This window comes from Molothrus aeneus, chromosome 1 (genome assembly GCF_037042795.1).
Source record: "Molothrus aeneus isolate 106 chromosome 1, BPBGC_Maene_1.0, whole genome shotgun sequence".
Classification (NCBI taxonomy): domain Eukaryota; kingdom Metazoa; phylum Chordata; class Aves; order Passeriformes; family Icteridae; genus Molothrus; species Molothrus aeneus.
The window spans coordinates 141,041,925-141,061,005 of record NC_089646.1 but is presented as its reverse complement, the minus strand read 5'-3'; the positions used below and the strand labels follow the sequence as shown (position 1 = coordinate 141,061,005).

General features: G+C 43.3%; 1 protein-coding gene across 1 annotated transcript; it reads left to right on the top strand.

Annotated features, from left to right (window-relative positions):
- Positions 1–506: 506 nt before the first annotated feature.
- Positions 507–17,896, top strand: HAS2 (hyaluronan synthase 2). The gene is made up of 4 exons (XM_066548238.1): positions 507–636; positions 9,397–10,023; positions 14,511–14,612; positions 16,600–17,896. The coding sequence occupies exons 2-4, from the start codon at positions 9,397–9,399 to the stop codon at positions 17,530–17,532; spliced, it is 1,662 nt and encodes a 553-aa protein (XP_066404335.1). The 5' UTR covers positions 507–636; the 3' UTR covers positions 17,533–17,896.
- Positions 17,897–19,081: the final 1,185 nt, after the last annotated feature.

Sequence of the window (19,081 nt, the reverse complement as noted above, 5' to 3'; positions counted from 1 at the left end):
AACAAGTCAAGTCTCCCTTGTTAAAAGACCCCATAACGTGGAAGAGGCAGAAAAGCAGCAGCAGCAGCAGGAAAGAAAAAGACGTCTGGAAAATATTACCCGTTTGCTGCTGCTGCTGCTGAGAAACCTCATTGAAACAGTTACTCGGGCAGCAGCAAGGTATCACCAAAGAGACTTTATCTGATGCTGATCTCTCAAACTTTCAGACACTGCCTTGCAACTTCTCCAGGCTCCTGGCTAGCCGGGTTTGAAATAAGATCTTCAGCTTCGACCACGAGAAACTAACTCCTAATTTATTATTTCTAACTTTTTAATTATTATTATTATTATTATAACTATTATTTGGGGAAAAATCCCACAACTTTGAGCTAGAAACTGAAGCAGAGAAAGACAAATACATGATAATTGTGAAAACACGTGGGAGAAAATGAGTAGGACTGAATAGCCTTACACGATTTTTTTATTATTTTCATTTTTAATTATTTTTTTTATTTCTGAGCGTCTTATTAAGTCCCTGAAAAGTGCGATTTGTTCTTTTACCTCAAACTTGGAAACTATTCAGCGGGAGCAACGGTACGTGAGACCACACAGTTGGCTGGAGCCCCTCTATGACCAAAGGACAGAAGGACAAACAAGGTAGGTGATTTATGATTATGCTTCTGTCAGCTCAAGAGCAGAAGACCCCCTCCTCCCATCCCCACTATTCCAGGGAGGAAAGCTGGAACAAATCCCCAAAAATACGAGTGGGGCTGGGGGAGGATCTTACCGGCTCCTACGCTACACCTATTTCAGCAATGAATAGAACCGCCGTGAGGATGAATGAGGTTTTCAGCTTCAACCCCTCCTCCGTGTAATCCTTTTAAGACATTGCTGAGCTTCAAGATCTGGGGGAAAAAAAACCCGAACTCAAAAAGCCAAAAAAAGCCAACCGCCCCATAAACCCTCTGAAATTAGAATAAAATCGAGCACAGGCTGGGCAGCCTCTCCGCTGATCGCAGCGGGGAAGGCGAGACCTGCTCAGAGCCCGATCCCGATTCCCTCCGGCCGCCCCTCGCCTTTGCATCCAGGGCCGGGCGGGGACGCGCCAGGAGCGGAGGGAGGGCTGGCACTGAGGGGAGGCAGGCGAGGCGGCGGACGTGGGGCTGACGTCCCGCCTCGGACAGCGCTGCCGAGCCGCCCGGGCGCCGCGCAGCGCGGGGAGGGACGGGATGGAAGGAGGGAGGGCGGCTTCCCGCGGGAGGGCCGGGAGCCGAGGGCTGCGGGGCGGGGGCTGCCCGGAGCTCCCCGCGCGGGGCCCGCCCCGGCCGAGGGAGGGCCGCCCCGGGGCCGCGGCAGCAGCGGGGGGCGATGGCAGCGCCAGCGCGGCCGGGCCCGGTCGCTCCCGCGGGCGGGGCCCGTGACGCGGCCGCGCGGGGATCCCCGGCCCCGCCCGGTGACGCCGCCGCTCCGCCCCGTTGGATCAGGGCCGCGGCGCCGGGCCGGGGTTCCCCCGCTCCGTGTGCAGCCCGCGGCCAGCGCGGGGCCCGGCGCCTCCTGCCCGGCTGCAGAGCCCTCTGTCCGCAGCGGCCCCGCTCGGCTCCTCTGGGAGCCGCCGTGCGTGTCTGTCGGACACAGAGAGAGCCAGCTGGTCACAGCCTCGCCACACAGCATCCGTAGCGATGCTGGCAGAAGGGGGCATTGGCCCTTGAGAGAGAATTTACCCCATTTCCTTGCCCCGAGAGGATCCCCTTGTAGTACAACACTCCTGATGGGCGTTGTCTTAGTCTAGAGAACACGGAGAGGGGATCTCATTAATGCTGCATATAAATATCTCAGGGGCGGGTGCCAAGAGGATCGGTGCCAGTCTCTTTTCGGTGGTGCCCAGTGACAGGACGAGCAGCAATGGCCTTAAACTAAAACACAAAAGTTTCACCTCAAAGGAGGAATAACTTCTTCACGTTGAGGATGGCAGGGCACCAAACAGGCTGCCCAAGGAGTGGTGGAGTGTCCCTCTCTGGAGACATTCCAAGCCCACCTGGCCATGTTCTTCTGTCACCTGCTCTAGGTGACCATACCTGGGCAGGGGGGTTGGACTCCACGATCTTCACAAGTCCCTTCTAACCCGAAGGGTTCTGTGATTCTGCAGGGCTGCAGTGACCCCACATCTCTTAGGGCACAGCTGCTTCTCCATGTTTCACTCTGTTTCATAGTCTTCTGCCTTTGGGATCATTTTTCCATTGGCACCCATGCACTTTTTTGAAAGCACACATTGTGTATAACATGGGTGCCTTGAGGGTTCTTCTGAGGACTAGATAAGGGTAATAAATCTTTCTTACCCTGCATCCAAGCATAGAAAAACTCGGGTCAAGGTTTTCCCAATAGGAAGAGCTGCTCTACGGGATTCATTGGAGTTTTTCAGGCAAGTTCACTAGGAAAAACTCAAGTCTTCATATTTGTGACATGAAAGCACATTTGCTCCATTTTGCTATTCAAGATTATTGTATAGAGCAGCAAAGTATTCTAACCAGCAACCAGAAAACATTTCTAAACTAGATTTTTGTTTAACCACAATCCAAAATATCTGAGTAGAAATATAATTTACTTCTGGTTTTGTTTCTTGGAGCATGTGTCTGGGGATTCTTTTGGTTGGTTTTCTTTTTTTTTTTTTTTTGTTCATTTAACAACTAGCGTTTTATTGTATACATGAGGGTCAAATCCAACCTGCAGCCATAGAATTCTTTCCACATTGGTTACTCAAACCTGTAGGAGATTAAATGTGAGCAGTTCCCTGGGAAACATACACTGAACAAATAGGAGATTCTTGATTTGCTGATCAAAGCTTGTGCATATAGATAGAGCTTGCCATCATCAGTAATCCTGTTCTTTACTTTTAATTTAACCTCAGAGTTAATTTTAGTCTTATGTGAGCCTTTCCAGAAGATCAATAGCATAACAAAATCTGGAAGTTATAAATAACCAAAAGTTCCAGATATGGTAATTGTGTTGTAATAAAGGTGTACAGATGGAGCATAACTTTTCACTTTCCTCTCTGCAAGTTGTAGAATAGAAGAGGGGGTCTGGACAGCTATCTTATGCATGTGATTAATATCTACCTAGAATAATTTGTACTCCAATGATATATGATTTAATTTGCCACCAAAATAAGCCTAATAATGAATCTAAATATTGTCTGAGAAATTGTAAGCCTCAAACACCATGTACTCCCAGAGAGTGTATACAGGCCCAGATGCAGTGTGCGCAGGCACTCACACGTGCACTCTGACACACTCGTGTCATTGAAGCAGCAGCTCTGTGCCAGCCAGTGCTGTCACTCTCATTAGTAAGGAAGTGGGTATTAAGGATTATAAAGATTTCATTTTTCCTTTGCTTTTGTGCAAAACAGCCCTTGGTGTCTGTATGAACTTAAAGCTGTGTGTGCTGGCTTTTATGGTGCCCACCTCACTGATCTCAGGCCTCCTGCTGAGTTAGAGTTGCTTGTTTGTTACAGACAGATCCCCACGGACTACACCTTCAGGTGAATACAGGCAAGGAAAATAGCAAGGGGTGTGTTGGTTTTTGTTGGAGTTTTTTGACTAAAACCAGTTATATGGAACTAGAGAACAAGTGGATCTCATATAACACTAAAAAGAGTAACCTAAGCCTTATGAAGAGTTTTACAGACCTCCAAAAAGTTCTTGCATGATCATGATCCCCATTTTACAGGTGAGGAAGCTGTGACAGAGAAAGGTGAATTCACTTATCTAAGGTCACCCAACAGGTGAATGACAACACTAGGAGGCAAATTGAAATTGTCAAGGCCCCGATCCACTCTTAGATTCCCTAATGTAAGAAATGCAGTGGTAAAGCATTGACAAATTGAACAACCTTCATAAGGGAGGCTTATCTCTACAATAAATTTGTCAAAAATATACTTGCATTTTTACCTCGAGTGTCCCAGAAATAGCATCTGTTCAGAGAAAGTTTTTTTTTATGCCTTGTTATCTTGCAGTTACTACAGAATTGCAAGATAAAGTATCCACTGATTTCCCTCTTCAGCATAATATCTAAGTGCACACTTATCTTTAATGACACACTTACATGCTTTGCTGAATTCAAAGCCTCAGCACTAGGGTTGAATAGATATTTAAGAATGCAGCTTCCATACAGGCATGTAAAAATGAGATGTTTTCAAAGGTTTTCTGTGCTCAGCACTTCTGGTTTCCACAAAGGTTCCAGACAAATCTGATCTGCAGATCTCATATGTGAGGTTGATTTGTATTATCAATTTGTTTTCAATGAGGAGGTGCTATCAAAGCTGCTGCTACAAGTGTCCCCCTTCAACAAAATTGTTTGAGTTTCTATTGCATATATAACTGGACACCCAAATTGGATTCCTCCTGAATGAAACTAATTGCAAGGTGTACCTCTGGAGGACACTTTTCAGGTTTTTAGTCCATTGGGTCTGACTATACTTAGTTCAGAGTAAAGCACAAAAATGTATGGAGGGTGGAGTTAGGTCCTCAGCACCAGGTGTTCCTCTTTGCAGATCTGTCGGTGTGGTATTGCACTATTTGCTGATGTGACCACAGCCCTCGATGTGTAAACAGAGGCACAACTCTTTGTAACTTTTAAAAGTGAAGGGGACTGTGGTGGGTTGACCCTGGCCTGCTGCATGGTGCCCTCCCAACTGCTCTATCACTGTCCTCCTCAGCAGGATGTAGATGCAGAAAATAAGAGGGCAAAACACCTGGTATGTTGAGATAAAGGCAGCTTATAAAGCAAAGGCTGTGCATGACGCAAAGAAAAACAAAAGATTTATCTTTTACTTCTCATCAGCAGATGATGTTCGGCCACTTCCCAGGAAGTAGGGCTTCAGAACTGAAAAACAAATGTCATAACAAATGCTTCCCCCTCCTCCTTTTAGCTTTTTAATCTAAGCAGATGTCACATGGTATGGAATATCCCTTTAGTCAGTTTGGATCAGCTGTCCTGGTTATGTTCCCTCCCAGGACCTTGCCCACTCATAGTATATTGGTGTGAGAGAAAAAGTTGGAGAGACATCCTGGATGCTGGGAGCACTGCTCAGCAGTAGCCAAAACACTGCTGCATTAGCAACACCTTCCCAGCCATCAATACAAAGCAGAGCACTTGGAGGGCTATGGGAAAAAATAATTCCAGCTCAGCCAGGCCCAGTACAGCGACACAATGAGCACATTTGTGATCAAACCTTTATTACTGCCTCCTGGATAAATATTGGCTTTTGCAACTTATGGTGAGGGTTTTTCTAAATGTCTTCAGATGTTTGGAATTACTAAGTGCTAATTCTGTCAAACAACCTTCCAAATCATTCAATCGTGTTAGGTGCAAACTTTCCGTCTCCCTCTCTTGCTTTTCAATCTTCTGAGGAAAAGCTACCCAGAATTACTGTGTGCCAATGTTTGAGTGTTGCATGAGAGGGGATTTCTGAGAGAGATGATGTAGTGAGATACATCATGACTTCAGTTTGACCTCCATCTGTTTGACCCCCGTCACTGGTTCCATGTCCTGTATCAATAGATGCCAGGCACCACCTGATTGCTTCCTTTGTCCTCATAGCAGCCACACAACAGAGGGTGCAGAATTGAACAGGCTGCAGATAATATTGATATCTTCTGGCACCAGTACACGTTGGTTTTCTGGATATCTATTTTCCCCTATTCAGTATTAGTAACAAATAAGCTTTTTCTGTCTCTTTGCCTCCTGACTTCATAAAGGGATGAGCTATCTTCAGGCCCTGTTACTCTCAGAGATGCATGAAAGATGATTAATAGCCATGTGGATGAACTCTACCACAGGATTTTGGAGAAAGAAAAATTGGGACTTTACCATGGAGGTCACTAGTGTTCTTTGCTGAGTAAAAACCCAGTTCAAAACAAAACATAAGAACCTGCTGACTTTCAGTCAAGTGTCTAGATCTTAGATCTTAAAAGTTAGATCTAGGTACCATAACTACAGTAAATGATAGTCTAAATATTTTCATAATAGAGAAAACTGAAGCATATTTTGCCATGTTGTTCTAATTTGAGATCTAAGGCATTATTCGGTCTGAGAAAGGAGTGTGATCTCTAGTGCTGCAGTTAATACCCCAATCATTAGATGTACTGTGTATCAGTCATTCATTAACCTGATGTTTTTCATGAAAGCATTGTTAGAATACTACAACTTTTAGTTATGCCAGTTGTTCATAGTAATGTAAATTCACCTTCATCACAAAGGAGAAATATTCTTTTTGTATATATAGTTGGCTTTATCAGGATGCCAAGAGACACAATACCAAACAGTTCACCAGGTGCACTCTGATGTCAAGTACATGCAAGGGTTCATTTCTTGGTCATGCTTTTCCATAGCAGCCTCCAAAGAAAGGCGCTCCTTGCCTGCTACTGTACAGTCACTACAAGGCACATTTATACTTGGCACTGCTTTGTGAATCAAAATGTGTGACTGAATCAGCAGCAGCCTGCACAGCATCAGGATTTAGCATATGGCTTTCACATTTCAGTTCTACAAGATGGGCTGGTGAGCACTGCTCAGTTCATCCCTGAAAGGAAAGAGATGAAACATCACAACAACAAATTGCTCAGTAGTAGACTTTGGAGGCTCTTTATATACACTCACCTTGTGCATGCAAACCTTGGGTCTGCTTGCTGGGGGCTGTGTAAAACTCATACTGGGTTCAGCTCCACGGGGTTAGGTGAAGGTGCCTATAAGGGATTTAGGTGCCCAAATTGCAGGGTAGAATTATTATATTTCACTGTGTCAGGCCAGGCTAGAGACTCATAACAGCACTGTCTGATCTGAAAGTCCCTGAAGCAGCTGCTGCCTAGCCTCAGTATCAGTATTTGATTCAGCAGTTCATTTTTTGGTCCCAGACTTGTACAAGCATCATTTCCTTTTTAACTTCTTGGCTTAATTCTTGGAGATGGGTGGAGAGTTTTTGGCTTCTTTGCCATTGTTTGGGCATGTTAAATTTGATAAAGATCATTTCTGCTGGGCAAGCTATCAATACCTCATGTTAAATCTTGAGACTATTGAGCAACTTTTCCAGTTCCCCTGAGATTCAGTCAATTAAAAGACTATACATAAAACCCTCAATTGCACATACAAAGGGAAAAATTTCTTTGATGAAAGCCAGGAATTTAGATCAAAACACTTTTTATTTTCCTAAGGTTGACAGAGAAAAGGAAAAAGAAGTGTTGTTTTATTAACACCAGAAATTAATTTCTTGGTCTTAAAAGACTGGATTTTTGCAGAGAGAGAGGATCTGTGCTGTAATGATAAAGTCAGAGAATTTGTTTTTGTTTCTTTTCCTTTTGTGCAGAGGCACTTCATAGGTAGAGCAAAACAATAGCAAATTAATGTAAAAGATACCTGCTACAGTATATGGTCATTCAAATGTAGCCACTCCAGATCTTAATGTAAATCCTGTTTATTTTAGCCATATAATTCTTCATGTAAGCAGACTTTAGGACCCCAAATGAGAATGCAGAGTATAAGTGCACCATTAATGAGACATTTACCTTGATGTTTGTAACATTTTGCATGCTTGAGGGATTAGTAAACAGACAGACAATTTTACTTCGAGGTAATCTAGAGGGGATCCATTACTTAATCTGTTTTCTAAAGCAAGTCTATTTTGGGCACTGAGTTTCAATTCACCTATATTGGTGGTAAGCAAAAGCTGTCTTTTATTAGGCATCTTTATGACCCCTGCTGTGAAAGATTTTCAGACAGGCCAGAACAGGGAGGGTCCCTTTTGCTGGTGGATGATTACAACACCTGTCAGAGCCCAGCCTTAAGTATTCAAGGAAGTCCTAGAGCTAGGGTCTGATTTCTTTAACAGTGCCTCCAAATATACATTTAAGAGGCTTCCTCCTATCTTGAAATTTAAGACCCTAAATAGCCAATGGAAAAAGACAAAGTCTTTGTAACCTCAAACTTCATGCTTGCCTAGTTTATTTTTATGTTGTAAGTGATTCTGTGTTGACTTTTTTGTTCCGAGCCTGTAGCTTTTCAGACATATATATAGCTTATGACAGCTCTGCTGCTGTGTCTTGGTAGTCATTTTTCAAGGAAGAGTTAAAAACATATATGATGTAAGGAAGTCCTGTTCCAACTTCAACTTTGGCCAACAGATGGTGAAACAAACATGAGCAGCAGATGAGTGAGATGATAACAGCAGGGAAAATATGAATAATAGCAAGAAAACACAAATATTAAATCTATTACTCTGAGAGGACCTAATTTAGCAAAATATTCAAGCATGAGCTTTATTGACTTGCAACACACTTGCTGGATTAGCCTTAAACAGACATCACCTGTTTTATGTCCTTCACATAAAATGCATCTATTGACAGAAAATATTGTCATTAACTTCTTACAATTCTGAGAAAGCTGTTGCATAAAATGGGTGATGTGATTGTCAGAAAAGGTATTTTTCTGACAATCTCTCTCCAATAGAGTCCACCTGCCTGCCTGCCCATACTGTTTATTTGTTTCAAGAATGCCAGAGCACCCTCCATGCCAGCCACTTGCTCCATAGCCCAGAGTTTAGGTTAGAAGATTTTACAGCCAGGTAAGCTAAATATGTAGAAGTGATCAGAATCAGTTATGTCCTAGAGAATTTCTGAGTCCAGGGTGGAGTGTTGGCTCTGTTAAATTTATGCATATTTTTGCCACAGACTTAATCTCAGTTAAGCTTTAGCCCCGATACACTCATGCTTACATGTGCATGTATCTATGTACACAACTATATGAATAATGCATTTTTGCAATGGTATTGAGAAGGCCTTTTAAAGCAGATGTCTGATTATATAAATATAAATTATATATAGTCAGACATCTGTTTAAAAAAATTATAAATACATTCAGGCATCTGTTTTAAGAATGTCTTTCCAATATTTTTGCAAACATAACTAAGAGACAGAAACAATTCAGGGTGGGATACAGTCGTGACATGGATTGGGGATGAGGAGGGGATGCCCAGACTTTCAGCTGTTCCAGTCCCCTGTGACCATACAAAGTGAGTGGTGGCCCAAAAGCCCCTTCTCCAACCTCCTCAGGATAATATGACAGAGTGTCTTATCCAACCAGTCCAGGCTGCCAAAATAAGATCCTGACACAAATAGCACCTTCTGTGAGGGCACTGTGAATAGAAGAAATCATCTCTGCTCCATTAAGTCTGTTTGGATTGTACTTTACATGGGGGAAGTCCTGCAAAGAGCTGTTCAGTTGAGCAAGGGGATGCAGTGAGTCTGTGAGCTAGAAGCTCAGGGTGTATCTGTTGATGCTGAGATCTGTGTTGCAGCCACGTGACCCCCTTATGATGTCTTATACCAGCAAGTGGTGGCTCTCCTAATGGGTTTCCCTACTTCTTTGCAGATGTATTGTGAGAGGTTTATATGTATCCTGAGAATACTTGGAACCACACTCTTCGGGGTGTCCCTCCTGCTGGGAATCACCGCTGCTTACATTGTGGGCTACCAGTTCATCCAAACAGACAACTACTACTTCTCCTTTGGACTCTATGGTGCTATCCTGGCATCACATCTCATCATCCAAAGCCTGTTTGCCTACCTAGAGCACAGGAAAATGAAACGGTCGCTAGAGACTCCAATCAAACTGAACAAAACAGTTGCCCTCTGTATTGCTGCCTATCAAGAAGATCCTGACTACTTAAGAAAATGTTTACTCTCTGTAAAAAGATTGACCTACCCTGGAATTAAAGTTGTTATGGTCATTGATGGGAACTCAGAAGACGACGTTTACATGATGGACATTTTCACTGAAATCATGGGTAGGGACAGTTGTGCCACTTACATCTGGAGTAATAACTTCCATGACAAAGGTCCTGGTGAGACAGAGGAGTCTCACAGAGAGAGCATGCAACACGTATCTCAGCTGGTCCTGTCCAACAAAAGTGTTTGCATCATGCAGAAATGGGGTGGAAAAAGAGAAGTAATGTACACAGCATTCAAAGCACTGGGGAGAAGTGTGGATTATGTACAGGTAGGTATTAGAGCACCAGGTCAGTGCCAATTCAAACACACTTTGAAAGAAAGCAGCTTTTGTATATTTTGTGCAGCATGTTAGAGGCCATCCTAGTCCCTGATGAACACAGTGCTCCTTTCAGTCTGTTTGGAAACAGCTTGACCGTTAAAAGGGTATTTTGCTACCTTTTAAACTGGCCAGTCTATCTGTGACAGTTTTAATTTTGTGCACCAGCTATGGGAGAAGTCTGAAATCCTTCCCCTGCCTTCAGTACTGCCCCCTCATTCAAATGGTTTTGCTTCAGACAAAGCCAATGACCTCCTGAAAGCCCCATCTCCTGTGGGGGAAGGTCTCGGGTAAGGCTTTATTTTGTGAGTTTGTTAGTGGCCCCATATATGAGTAGACAGACAGGTATTTGGTCTCACTAGGGAATATCTTGGAGAAGTGGTGAAGTCTGTAAAAAAGATGGGGATATATTTTAAAGGCTTTGAAGGCCATGTGGACTATTCAATAAAAGGGTCAATGTGTAGATTTGAAAGAAAATTTCTTCAGCTAAAGCCTGAAGGAGCTTTTGCTTCATCACTTACAGCTGCATTACCTCACTCACTGCAACTTGGCCTTTAAGGCCCTTATGACACACTACTCACTTAAAAATGAATTAGGCTGGGTCCTCTCTCCCTGTTTCCAAAGCAGCAGAGGCACATTTCTTTCCAGCTGCCTTGGATCCCCTGAAACATTGTCTATGTTTTTGCCTTACTTACATGGATTCCTGGCTCCTGCAAACAGCCCTGCTGACTGTGGGAAGGGGAAAGGGTCATGTGTGGAGGAAGGCGGGTGGGATCAGATACTCTGGCTGGACACTGAGGACCCTTTCTTAGAAATCTAGGCCAAGAAGGCTCATTTCACTAATCCCACTGAATAGGAGATGATTTTCCTAAAGAACCACCCTCAGTTCTTCCAAGCTTCTCCCACAGTCAGAGCATCCAGCACTCTCCTGCAGTGGAGCAGCAGCTCCCCGCGAGGTGCTCTCTGCTGGCTCAGGGCAGCTGCATGGCTGAGCCACTTGTGTTTCTGGGGCCTGTGCCCAGCCTTGTGTGGGTGTGTGTGCATGCTCTGCACAGCACAGCATCCACGTGCAGTGTCCCAGAGACCTGGAGAGGCTGCCAGGAGCTGGGCTGAGAGCAGCGAGTCTTCAGTGCACAGGAGGGGCAGAAACTGAAGAGTGCCAGGAACTGCTCTGTTATTGGAGCTAGGAGAGTAAAGCCAAGATTTAAAACCCATCCTCCACCACTTCCCAAACTGAAACTGATTTATTCTTTCAAAACAATGGGCTTAAGCTCTCCATTGTCTGTGCTTTGGTTTTGTGCTGTGAGGAACTATGATGGGATAAAAACGCTGATTTTCTTTATTAGCATGGGTTTATAAACACACAGACATACTGGATTGCAGAGAAAGAAGGCAGAGAGAAAGCAGATTCATTGCAAGTTTCCTCCCTCAGTTCAGCTCTTGTATTTTTCAGGGAACCTGGAAAAAGTGTTTCTATTTCAATAGTCATAGCATAAATTCAGAAAATAGAAGAGATATTTCTGTTCAGTTAACACTCCAGACCTGGCTCAGAAGGTCTAATGAATTTTTCAGACAGAGACTGTAGTGGTGCTGTAAGCACAGTCTGCAGTAGTGACTGATGCCACAGTCACATCTACAGTCACATCTGTAGTAGAAATGCAGCCCTTTGCTGGCCCTGGCTACTGCAGAGTCATAAAAGTGCAGCTAAAATGTGGCTCTGTTTTATGAATAAATAAAGGTTGAGATATTTCAAATGGTCCTTTGGGGAGACCCAGGGTAAATTACTTTAAACAAGCCCTATATTTCAAGGGCTCAGCAGTCGGCATCAATGATTAAGCACTTTTTAAAGTGGCCAGTCAGCACCACTGCCCACCCTCAAAATTTTAGGCCTTACAGACACCCTGGAATTATGAACAGGCAATCATAAACAGTCAGACCAGTGCAGATAACAAGCTGTTACTCAGTAGTGGTGTTTCATTAAGTACTGCAAACTGCTATGAAGGCTTATTTCCATCCTAGAAGAGTTTATGAGTGTGCAAGTAATCAGGTGGAGGAGTTAAACTGGCAGGTATTATCAGTGCAGAGTTGTGAGGTAACAGGGTGCAATTCATCTTGGCTTGATGGAGGTACCTGTGTGGACAGTCCAGCGCAGGCTGAACTCAGAGCAGCTTGGATAAACTGTCACTGCCTATAGCAAGTAAAAGAACAGCTCCCTTAAGGTCAGTTGTTCCTCTTATGTAACTCTGTGACCCAAAGCAGTGATGTTTGGGTCACTCAGCCCTTATGTGGAAAGAAGGCAAATTGTCTCTTGGGCTGTCCTGTGCACACCCTGGCTAGGCAGGTGTCCGTGTTCATTTGAGCTTCTAAGTGTCTGTGTTTCTCTGGGTGGTCCTCTGTTCACCTGAAAAAACTTCATCCAGATGGAAAATGATGGCTTGTTAGATTTGTCCCAGAAACTCAGACATACCCACTGTGCTGGCATGCCCAGGATGTGTGATGGTGTTTTGTTAAAAAAAAAAACCCCAGTGTTTTCAGGATTCCTCATCCCTATATTAGTGATGTGGCTCATGGGCAGGCCTGTCTGCCGCAGGTAAATACATCTAATGGGGTGGGAGTGCTCAAGTGGCAGGTGCTGGAGGGAAAGCAGAGGGGCTGGGAGGCAGCTGATCCCAGCCCACCACTCATGGTCACCAGAAATGACATGCCTGTCACTGCCTGAGGACCCTGGGAAATCAGTAAACTACAGATTCCCTGTGCAAAGCACTCAGCAACAGGTTTGTCCAGGAAGACCCAAGTAAAAGTATAGGCATTGTTTTCCCTCATTGTTTTGCTCCCTTCTATCACCCAGTGCTGCCACTGATGACAGCTTTCCACTAAAGCTGGAGTCAGGCCTTGGCCAGGTTACAAAGATGCTGTGGGATGAGGCCATTGAGGAGGGGAGATGGATGCATCAAGTTAGTGGGAGCTGGAGATGCCTGTGGCTTTTCTCCTGACAGAGATATGAGAGCTTTCATCACCTTTCTTCTCTTGGCCCACTCTGAGTGAGTGTGGAGGGGAGCATGTTGGCAGAGTCCCAGCTCATCCCAAACTGTGCAGTCCAACTATCCTGGGCAACCTCTCCTCTTGAGTCTGGTCCAGAGCAAAGCCCCAGTGCTCTCCTCTCACTTCATAGAGCAGATGTAAAGGTTACCTCTCCCCTGGAGTGACAGGGCTTAGAAAGTTTGCATGAAAGGACACCAAAATTAGGATACCCATTACAAAGTCTCAGCAGAATCTGTCTTAATATGCTGTTTAGGCAGAGCTACTGACTTGCTCCTACTGACCCTGTCTGAAGTCACCGGAATGCAACATGGGGACAAACGGGAGGCAGTATGAGAATTTGTAGGGTGGGATTCAGCCAGTCAGAGGGGTGTTTCTGGGACGGTCTCTGCTCCAGTTCCTGGGTGTCTGTGAAATGAGTTCACACACGATGTGGCCAGTTCCTTCAGCTGCAGCAACTGCAACAAGGAGACACCCTCTTGTATTAGACAGGCTGCAGCCCGAGTCATTCTCCTCAGAGTGAACGAGAGCAATGCCAGCTATCTCACAGACCAGCCAGCCTGTCTGAGCCCTCCTCCTACTCTCCAGGGGAAAGCCAATTTCCTAATGTACACAGTGTTTAGTTGACTAGGAGTGTTTGTGTAGCTGAAATGCCTTGTGTGTCATTTACTTCTGCCTTGGTCTTTTGGAGTACTGAACTTCGAGACTCATGCCTTCTGGCCTTATATAACTTTTTAAAAGAATGCTAGAGAAAAATAGCAAATAATTTCTCTTTTCAAATGTCAAATCCCTGCACTACTAATAACACATCATGCATCTAAAATTAAAAATTAGTTTGCTCTGAAATATAAGATACATATTTTACATGAATTGCTAAACCCTTCTGTGAGTAAAAGAACAATTAGGTTTCTTCCCAGACTCCTACTTGGCTTTTTTTCTTTTTAATAACAAGTGCATGGGATTTAACTCCTTGCTCTTTCCCTCATATGGCAGTGGGAAACATTTGACCAGAGTGCTCCAACTGTGCAGCTGATGCAGAGAAATTCAATGTTAGAGCACAACAGGAATCTGCTGCACACCCACAGACACCATCTTATTCTGCAGTGCCCATATCTTATTCGAATAAGCCCGTCCAGTGTGCCAGTAAAACAAATGGAGCTGATACAGAGGATTGTTTGTGTGCACAGCCTTAACCAGCTCTGTGTTTTGTGCAGCACTGTGCCTTGCTGCCTGGTACAAGTGACCTTTAACAGAAGTATCAGTGCAGACTTCAAAGTCAGATTTAATTGCATTCAGGAGAATATGCATTTAGAGTCATTATAATCACTTGCATGATTTTTATTTTCTTCTGTAGTGAACTCCTTAACCCATTTTTTTTTCTTGTTTTTTTGTACTTGTAGGTCTGTGATTCAGATACAATGCTTGATCCAGCCTCATCAGTGGAGATGGTAAAAGTTTTAGAAGAAGATCCAATGGTTGGAGGAGTTGGAGGTGATGTGCAGGTGAGTACAACAATTTTCAGATTAACAGAGGTGTTTCAGCAACTATTTGCATTGCAACAGATTCCTCTGCCTGAAATAGCATTAAATATAATTTATGTGTATATACTATATGCATATATATAACATGTGATGCCATTATAGATGCTCTTATCATACCTTAACCTTTTTGTCCATTGAATGGAAACTCTTCTTGGATGTGAGCACTGTATGGTTTTACATCCATAGCAAGCAAAAAAAAATATTCTGCCCCTATATGTGAAAAGGGGGGCACTGGCATTGTCAGGATTGTTGTGGCATCTTTGAGTCTCTGGGTATAGCTACTTGCTCAAGGTACCAAAGAAAAGATATAGGGGGGCAGGAAATGGAGAACAGGTGTCCCATAGCCATGTCCAGCAACCTCAAGCACTTCAATTATATTACTACTGGCAGCCAAGATTGTTAGAAATAAAAAATACCTTTGAAACGCTCTGCACTGTGCACTCTGTGTGTTACTGGGTCTCCCATCTCTGTCAAGCAGGGCAATAGAAAACTTCCAAGTCAGACCATCTCCTTGTGTGTTAGGATTTTCAGCATTACTGAGTTTGGCTGATTGCTACAGCAAAAGGCTGGTGGTACCTTTTGACACAACTCCTTCTGCTGCAATTTATAAAGAGAAATGTGTATGAATATTTCTGTTAGCCTTGAGATGAATCCCCTGTACTCAGTTGGGCTTTTTATGTGAGACAGAGGAGAGAGAGCTATATAAATGAACAAGAACTTGCTAATGAACGCCCAAGTAGTCAGAAGTATTTCAGGCATGTGGCTCATAACTGCAGAAATTAGGATTCCCACAGAAACCTGGATAGCTTTGGAGCTCTAGACTGACCACAAACCAGGTGACACAGCCCATTCATGTGAAATTCCGGGCATGTGTGAGTACAAGTGAAGGGAGGACAGGTTCAGCTGTGACAGTGAAGGTTCATAAGCATCTGCATTGGGAAGGACGTGTGTCCTCTTTGAGGAAACGTGACAGAATGAAGGCTTTGGCCTTTTTTTTTTCCCCAGTTCATTTTCCAGCATACACCCAGCAAGCCCTGCTGCTTCTAATATGTTCTGGAATTAAAACTGACAGAAATTAGGACCATCAGAGAAAAAGAATATTTTTCTAGTTGCAGGGCAATGTTTTATAGTTGTAGGAGGCCAAAGATCCACACACTTCCTTGTCACATCCTTTGGCACAAGGTGTGTGTTGAGAACTTGTATGTGAAGCCATGGACTTGTGCATCTGCACACGCTCATGCATCCGCTGGGTGCTCAGACTTGATGTGCGGCTGGGCTGTGCAGGAGAGAAAGACTGAGATGTTTGTGTGGGCCTGAGGAAGGCTGTACTGGAGTATTACCATATGTCTTGGGACAAGGTAACAGACTGGTACTGCAGAGACAGAACAGGTTGCTCCTCAAAGGAATGCTAGACATGGGGACACAGTTCAAGGTTAAACCTCTAAGGCCAGGCTTTGCCCTACAAAAATGTAGGGCAAAGACCATGTGTTCTGCTTTTCTCATTCTCCAGCATAGTTTTAGGAGGGCTGGAAGGAGTCCTGTAAGCCCCAAAGATGTGTACGGGCAGGAAAGCAGCAGGAGGCCATGAACTCACCAGCTCTTCTTGGTAAAATCTAAATCCAGAAGGTCTAACTGGGGGCAAAAGGTAAGGAAAAATGAGACAGAAAGTAAGGAAATTTCATTGTGGAGAATAGGAAAGGTTGCAAGGAAAAAAAGAACCTCTTGGTGAAACAGAAATTTAAAGGTTTCATCTCACCCTTCCTGTCAATGTCCTGGCTGAAATGTTTGTGTAGCTCCTAGGTTTGCCTTGAGTTGAACACAGGAGTGAGGTTCCCACCACAATTCATCTAACGATGCTCTAATCTCAGCAAACTCCTTATTGATCCAATGTGCACATTTTCTGTTTTAAGAGCTCATCTAAAAGGAAAACTGTTTTTTTATTTTGCAGATTTTGAACAAATATGATTCCTGGATCTCCTTTCTGAGCAGCGTGAGATACTGGATGGCATTTAACATCGAAAGAGCCTGTCAGTCCTACTTTGGCTGTGTACAGTGCATCAGTGGACCTCTGGGAATGTACAGAAACTCTTTACTCCATGAATTTGTGGAAGATTGGTACAATCAAGAGTTTATGGGCTCCCAGTGCAGCTTTGGAGATGACAGGCATCTAACTAACAGAGTGCTAAGTCTGGGCTATGCAACAAAATACACAGCTAGATCCAAGTGCCTTACGGAAACACCAATAGAGTATCTCAGGTGGCTGAATCAGCAGACCCGCTGGAGTAAATCCTACTTTAGGGAGTGGCTTTATAATGCCATGTGGTTCCACAAGCACCATTTGTGGATGACCTATGAAGCTGTAATCACTGGATTCTTTCCTTTCTTCCTTATTGCCACAGTCATTCAGCTCTTCTACAGGGGAAAAATCTGGAACATTCTGCTCTTCCTGTTGACAGTTCAGTTAGTTGGCCTGATAAAGTCTTCCTTTGCCAGCTTCCTTAGGGGCAACATTGTCATGGTTTTCATGTCACTCTACTCAGTGTTGTACATGTCAAGTTTACTGCCAGCAAAGATGTTTGCAATTGCCACGATAAACAAAGCAGGGTGGGGCACGTCAGGAAGGAAAACCATTGTAGTTAATTTTATAGGACTCATTCCAGTCTCCATTTGGTTTACAATCCTCCTAGGTGGTGTAATTTTCACTATTTACAAGGAATCAAAAAAGCCATTTTCTGAGTCAAAACAGACAGTTCTCATCATTGGCACAATACTCTATGCATGTTACTGGGTTTTGCTTTTGACTTTGTACATGGTTCTTATCAACAAATGTGGCAGGCGGAAGAAAGAGCAACAACACTACGACATGGTGCTAGACGTATGATGTTTCCGTGGGAAGTTACCCAGAGTTGTAAAGCAACCCAACGACCTTGTAGTATCTGTGGCATCAGACATATGTTGCCAAGGGAAATGGATCACTGCTGCTGGGAATAGGACACTTTTATTCCTCTGGGTTCATTTTCATCCTGCCAAAGTAAGGAAAAAAAAAAGAAAAAAAAAAAAGAAAAAAAAAGTTTCTTTGTTTCCAAGGGGGGGAAGGACGCAAACCACACAGTTACGACCTGTTCACAAGAAAAGGGGAGAACTTCTGTGTTTATGCACTTTTTTTTATTGTGCATATGCCTGACAGTGTTACGTTCTATATACCTCACTGGTCATGCTTATGTGTGTGGACAGAAAGAAAGGGAGTTTGGAGAATCAAGAAAAGGACTGTACAACCCCTTGCAACCTAATTTATGAACTTCTCATTTTTATAGTTCTGTTTATAGGAAGGGTCTTTTGTTTTAGGCTGCCAAATGTAATGCCAAAGGTAAATTTTAAGAGGCCATTGGCTGAGCTGTATTTTTATATTATTGTATTATTTGTGTGTGTGTATTTTTAAGCCAACTTTTTTTTAAATCACATATTTTATATTTTACTATCTGCCAAAAAAAGCTGCCTCCCCAACATTTTGTTCTTTAGCCTTTTTTAATATATTTGGGGACAAAAAAATCATACATTCTCCCCCCAAATTTCTGCTGAAATAATATTGTTCATAACAGAAAGAATAAAAAGTCTCTCTGCATTTTTGCAACTAATGAATGGTTATTTCTGTGAAAAAGCATTTAAATGTGCTCTTTTAAGACATTTATTAGGAAAGGCGCAAAATTTTCAGGTTTTGCATACAAACACATTTGTGCATAAAAAAAGGCCAAAGGGGTAGATATGTGCAATTTGAGGGTTTTGTTTTGATAACATTGTAAAAGGGAAATTTGCTTCTCTGCTGAGAACTTAATATCCCTGGCATGCAAAATAAACCATAAAGCAAGGCAGGCCTCCATGCCACGGGAAAAGACATTGCTATGGAAAGCATCCCACTGATTTTATATGGGACCTGAGCAGTCAAAAACTTCTGACTTAGAAAAATCTTGGGCACATGAAACTGCTATTGAATTCACTGATGGTCCTAGCTATCCGTAATCTACTACTACCAAGCAAAGAGTTCAGGTTTTTATTAAAAAAAAAAATAAACAGGGAAGGAAAAACTTATCAACACTTTCAAAATGTGTGTGTTGTACTATAAAACTTCTGCAGAGTCCTTCATACAGTTTACAGAAAATAAACACATCCCCTTCTCTGACATCCAGTGTAATACAGATCCCAGTACTGAGCCCAATAATTTGTTTTTGACTACAGCATATCTACCAGAAAAGAAGCCAATTTTTTTATCAGAAAACATCAAGCCTTAGCAAATGCATCACTTCCTTGGTGCCTAATAATCAGTCCTGGACATTTATTTTGGACCATAGTTTTGAGAAATAATATTCAGGACTAAATTCTGCAGTCCTTCACCAGCCAAAGGAATGTGGCATTGAGCCCTAATATACTTTATA

Excerpts from the sequence above, each read along its gene's own strand:
- HAS2 (XM_066548238.1), top strand. The coding sequence starts at position 9,397 with ATGTATTGTGAGAGGTTTATATGTATCCTGAGAATACTTGGAACCACA. Across the intron at positions 10,024-14,510 it reads GAAGTGTGGATTATGTACAG|GTCTGTGATTCAGATACAAT; the intron begins GTAGGTATTAGA and ends TTGTACTTGTAG. Across the intron at positions 14,613-16,599 it reads GAGTTGGAGGTGATGTGCAG|ATTTTGAACAAATATGATTC; the intron begins GTGAGTACAACA and ends TTTATTTTGCAG.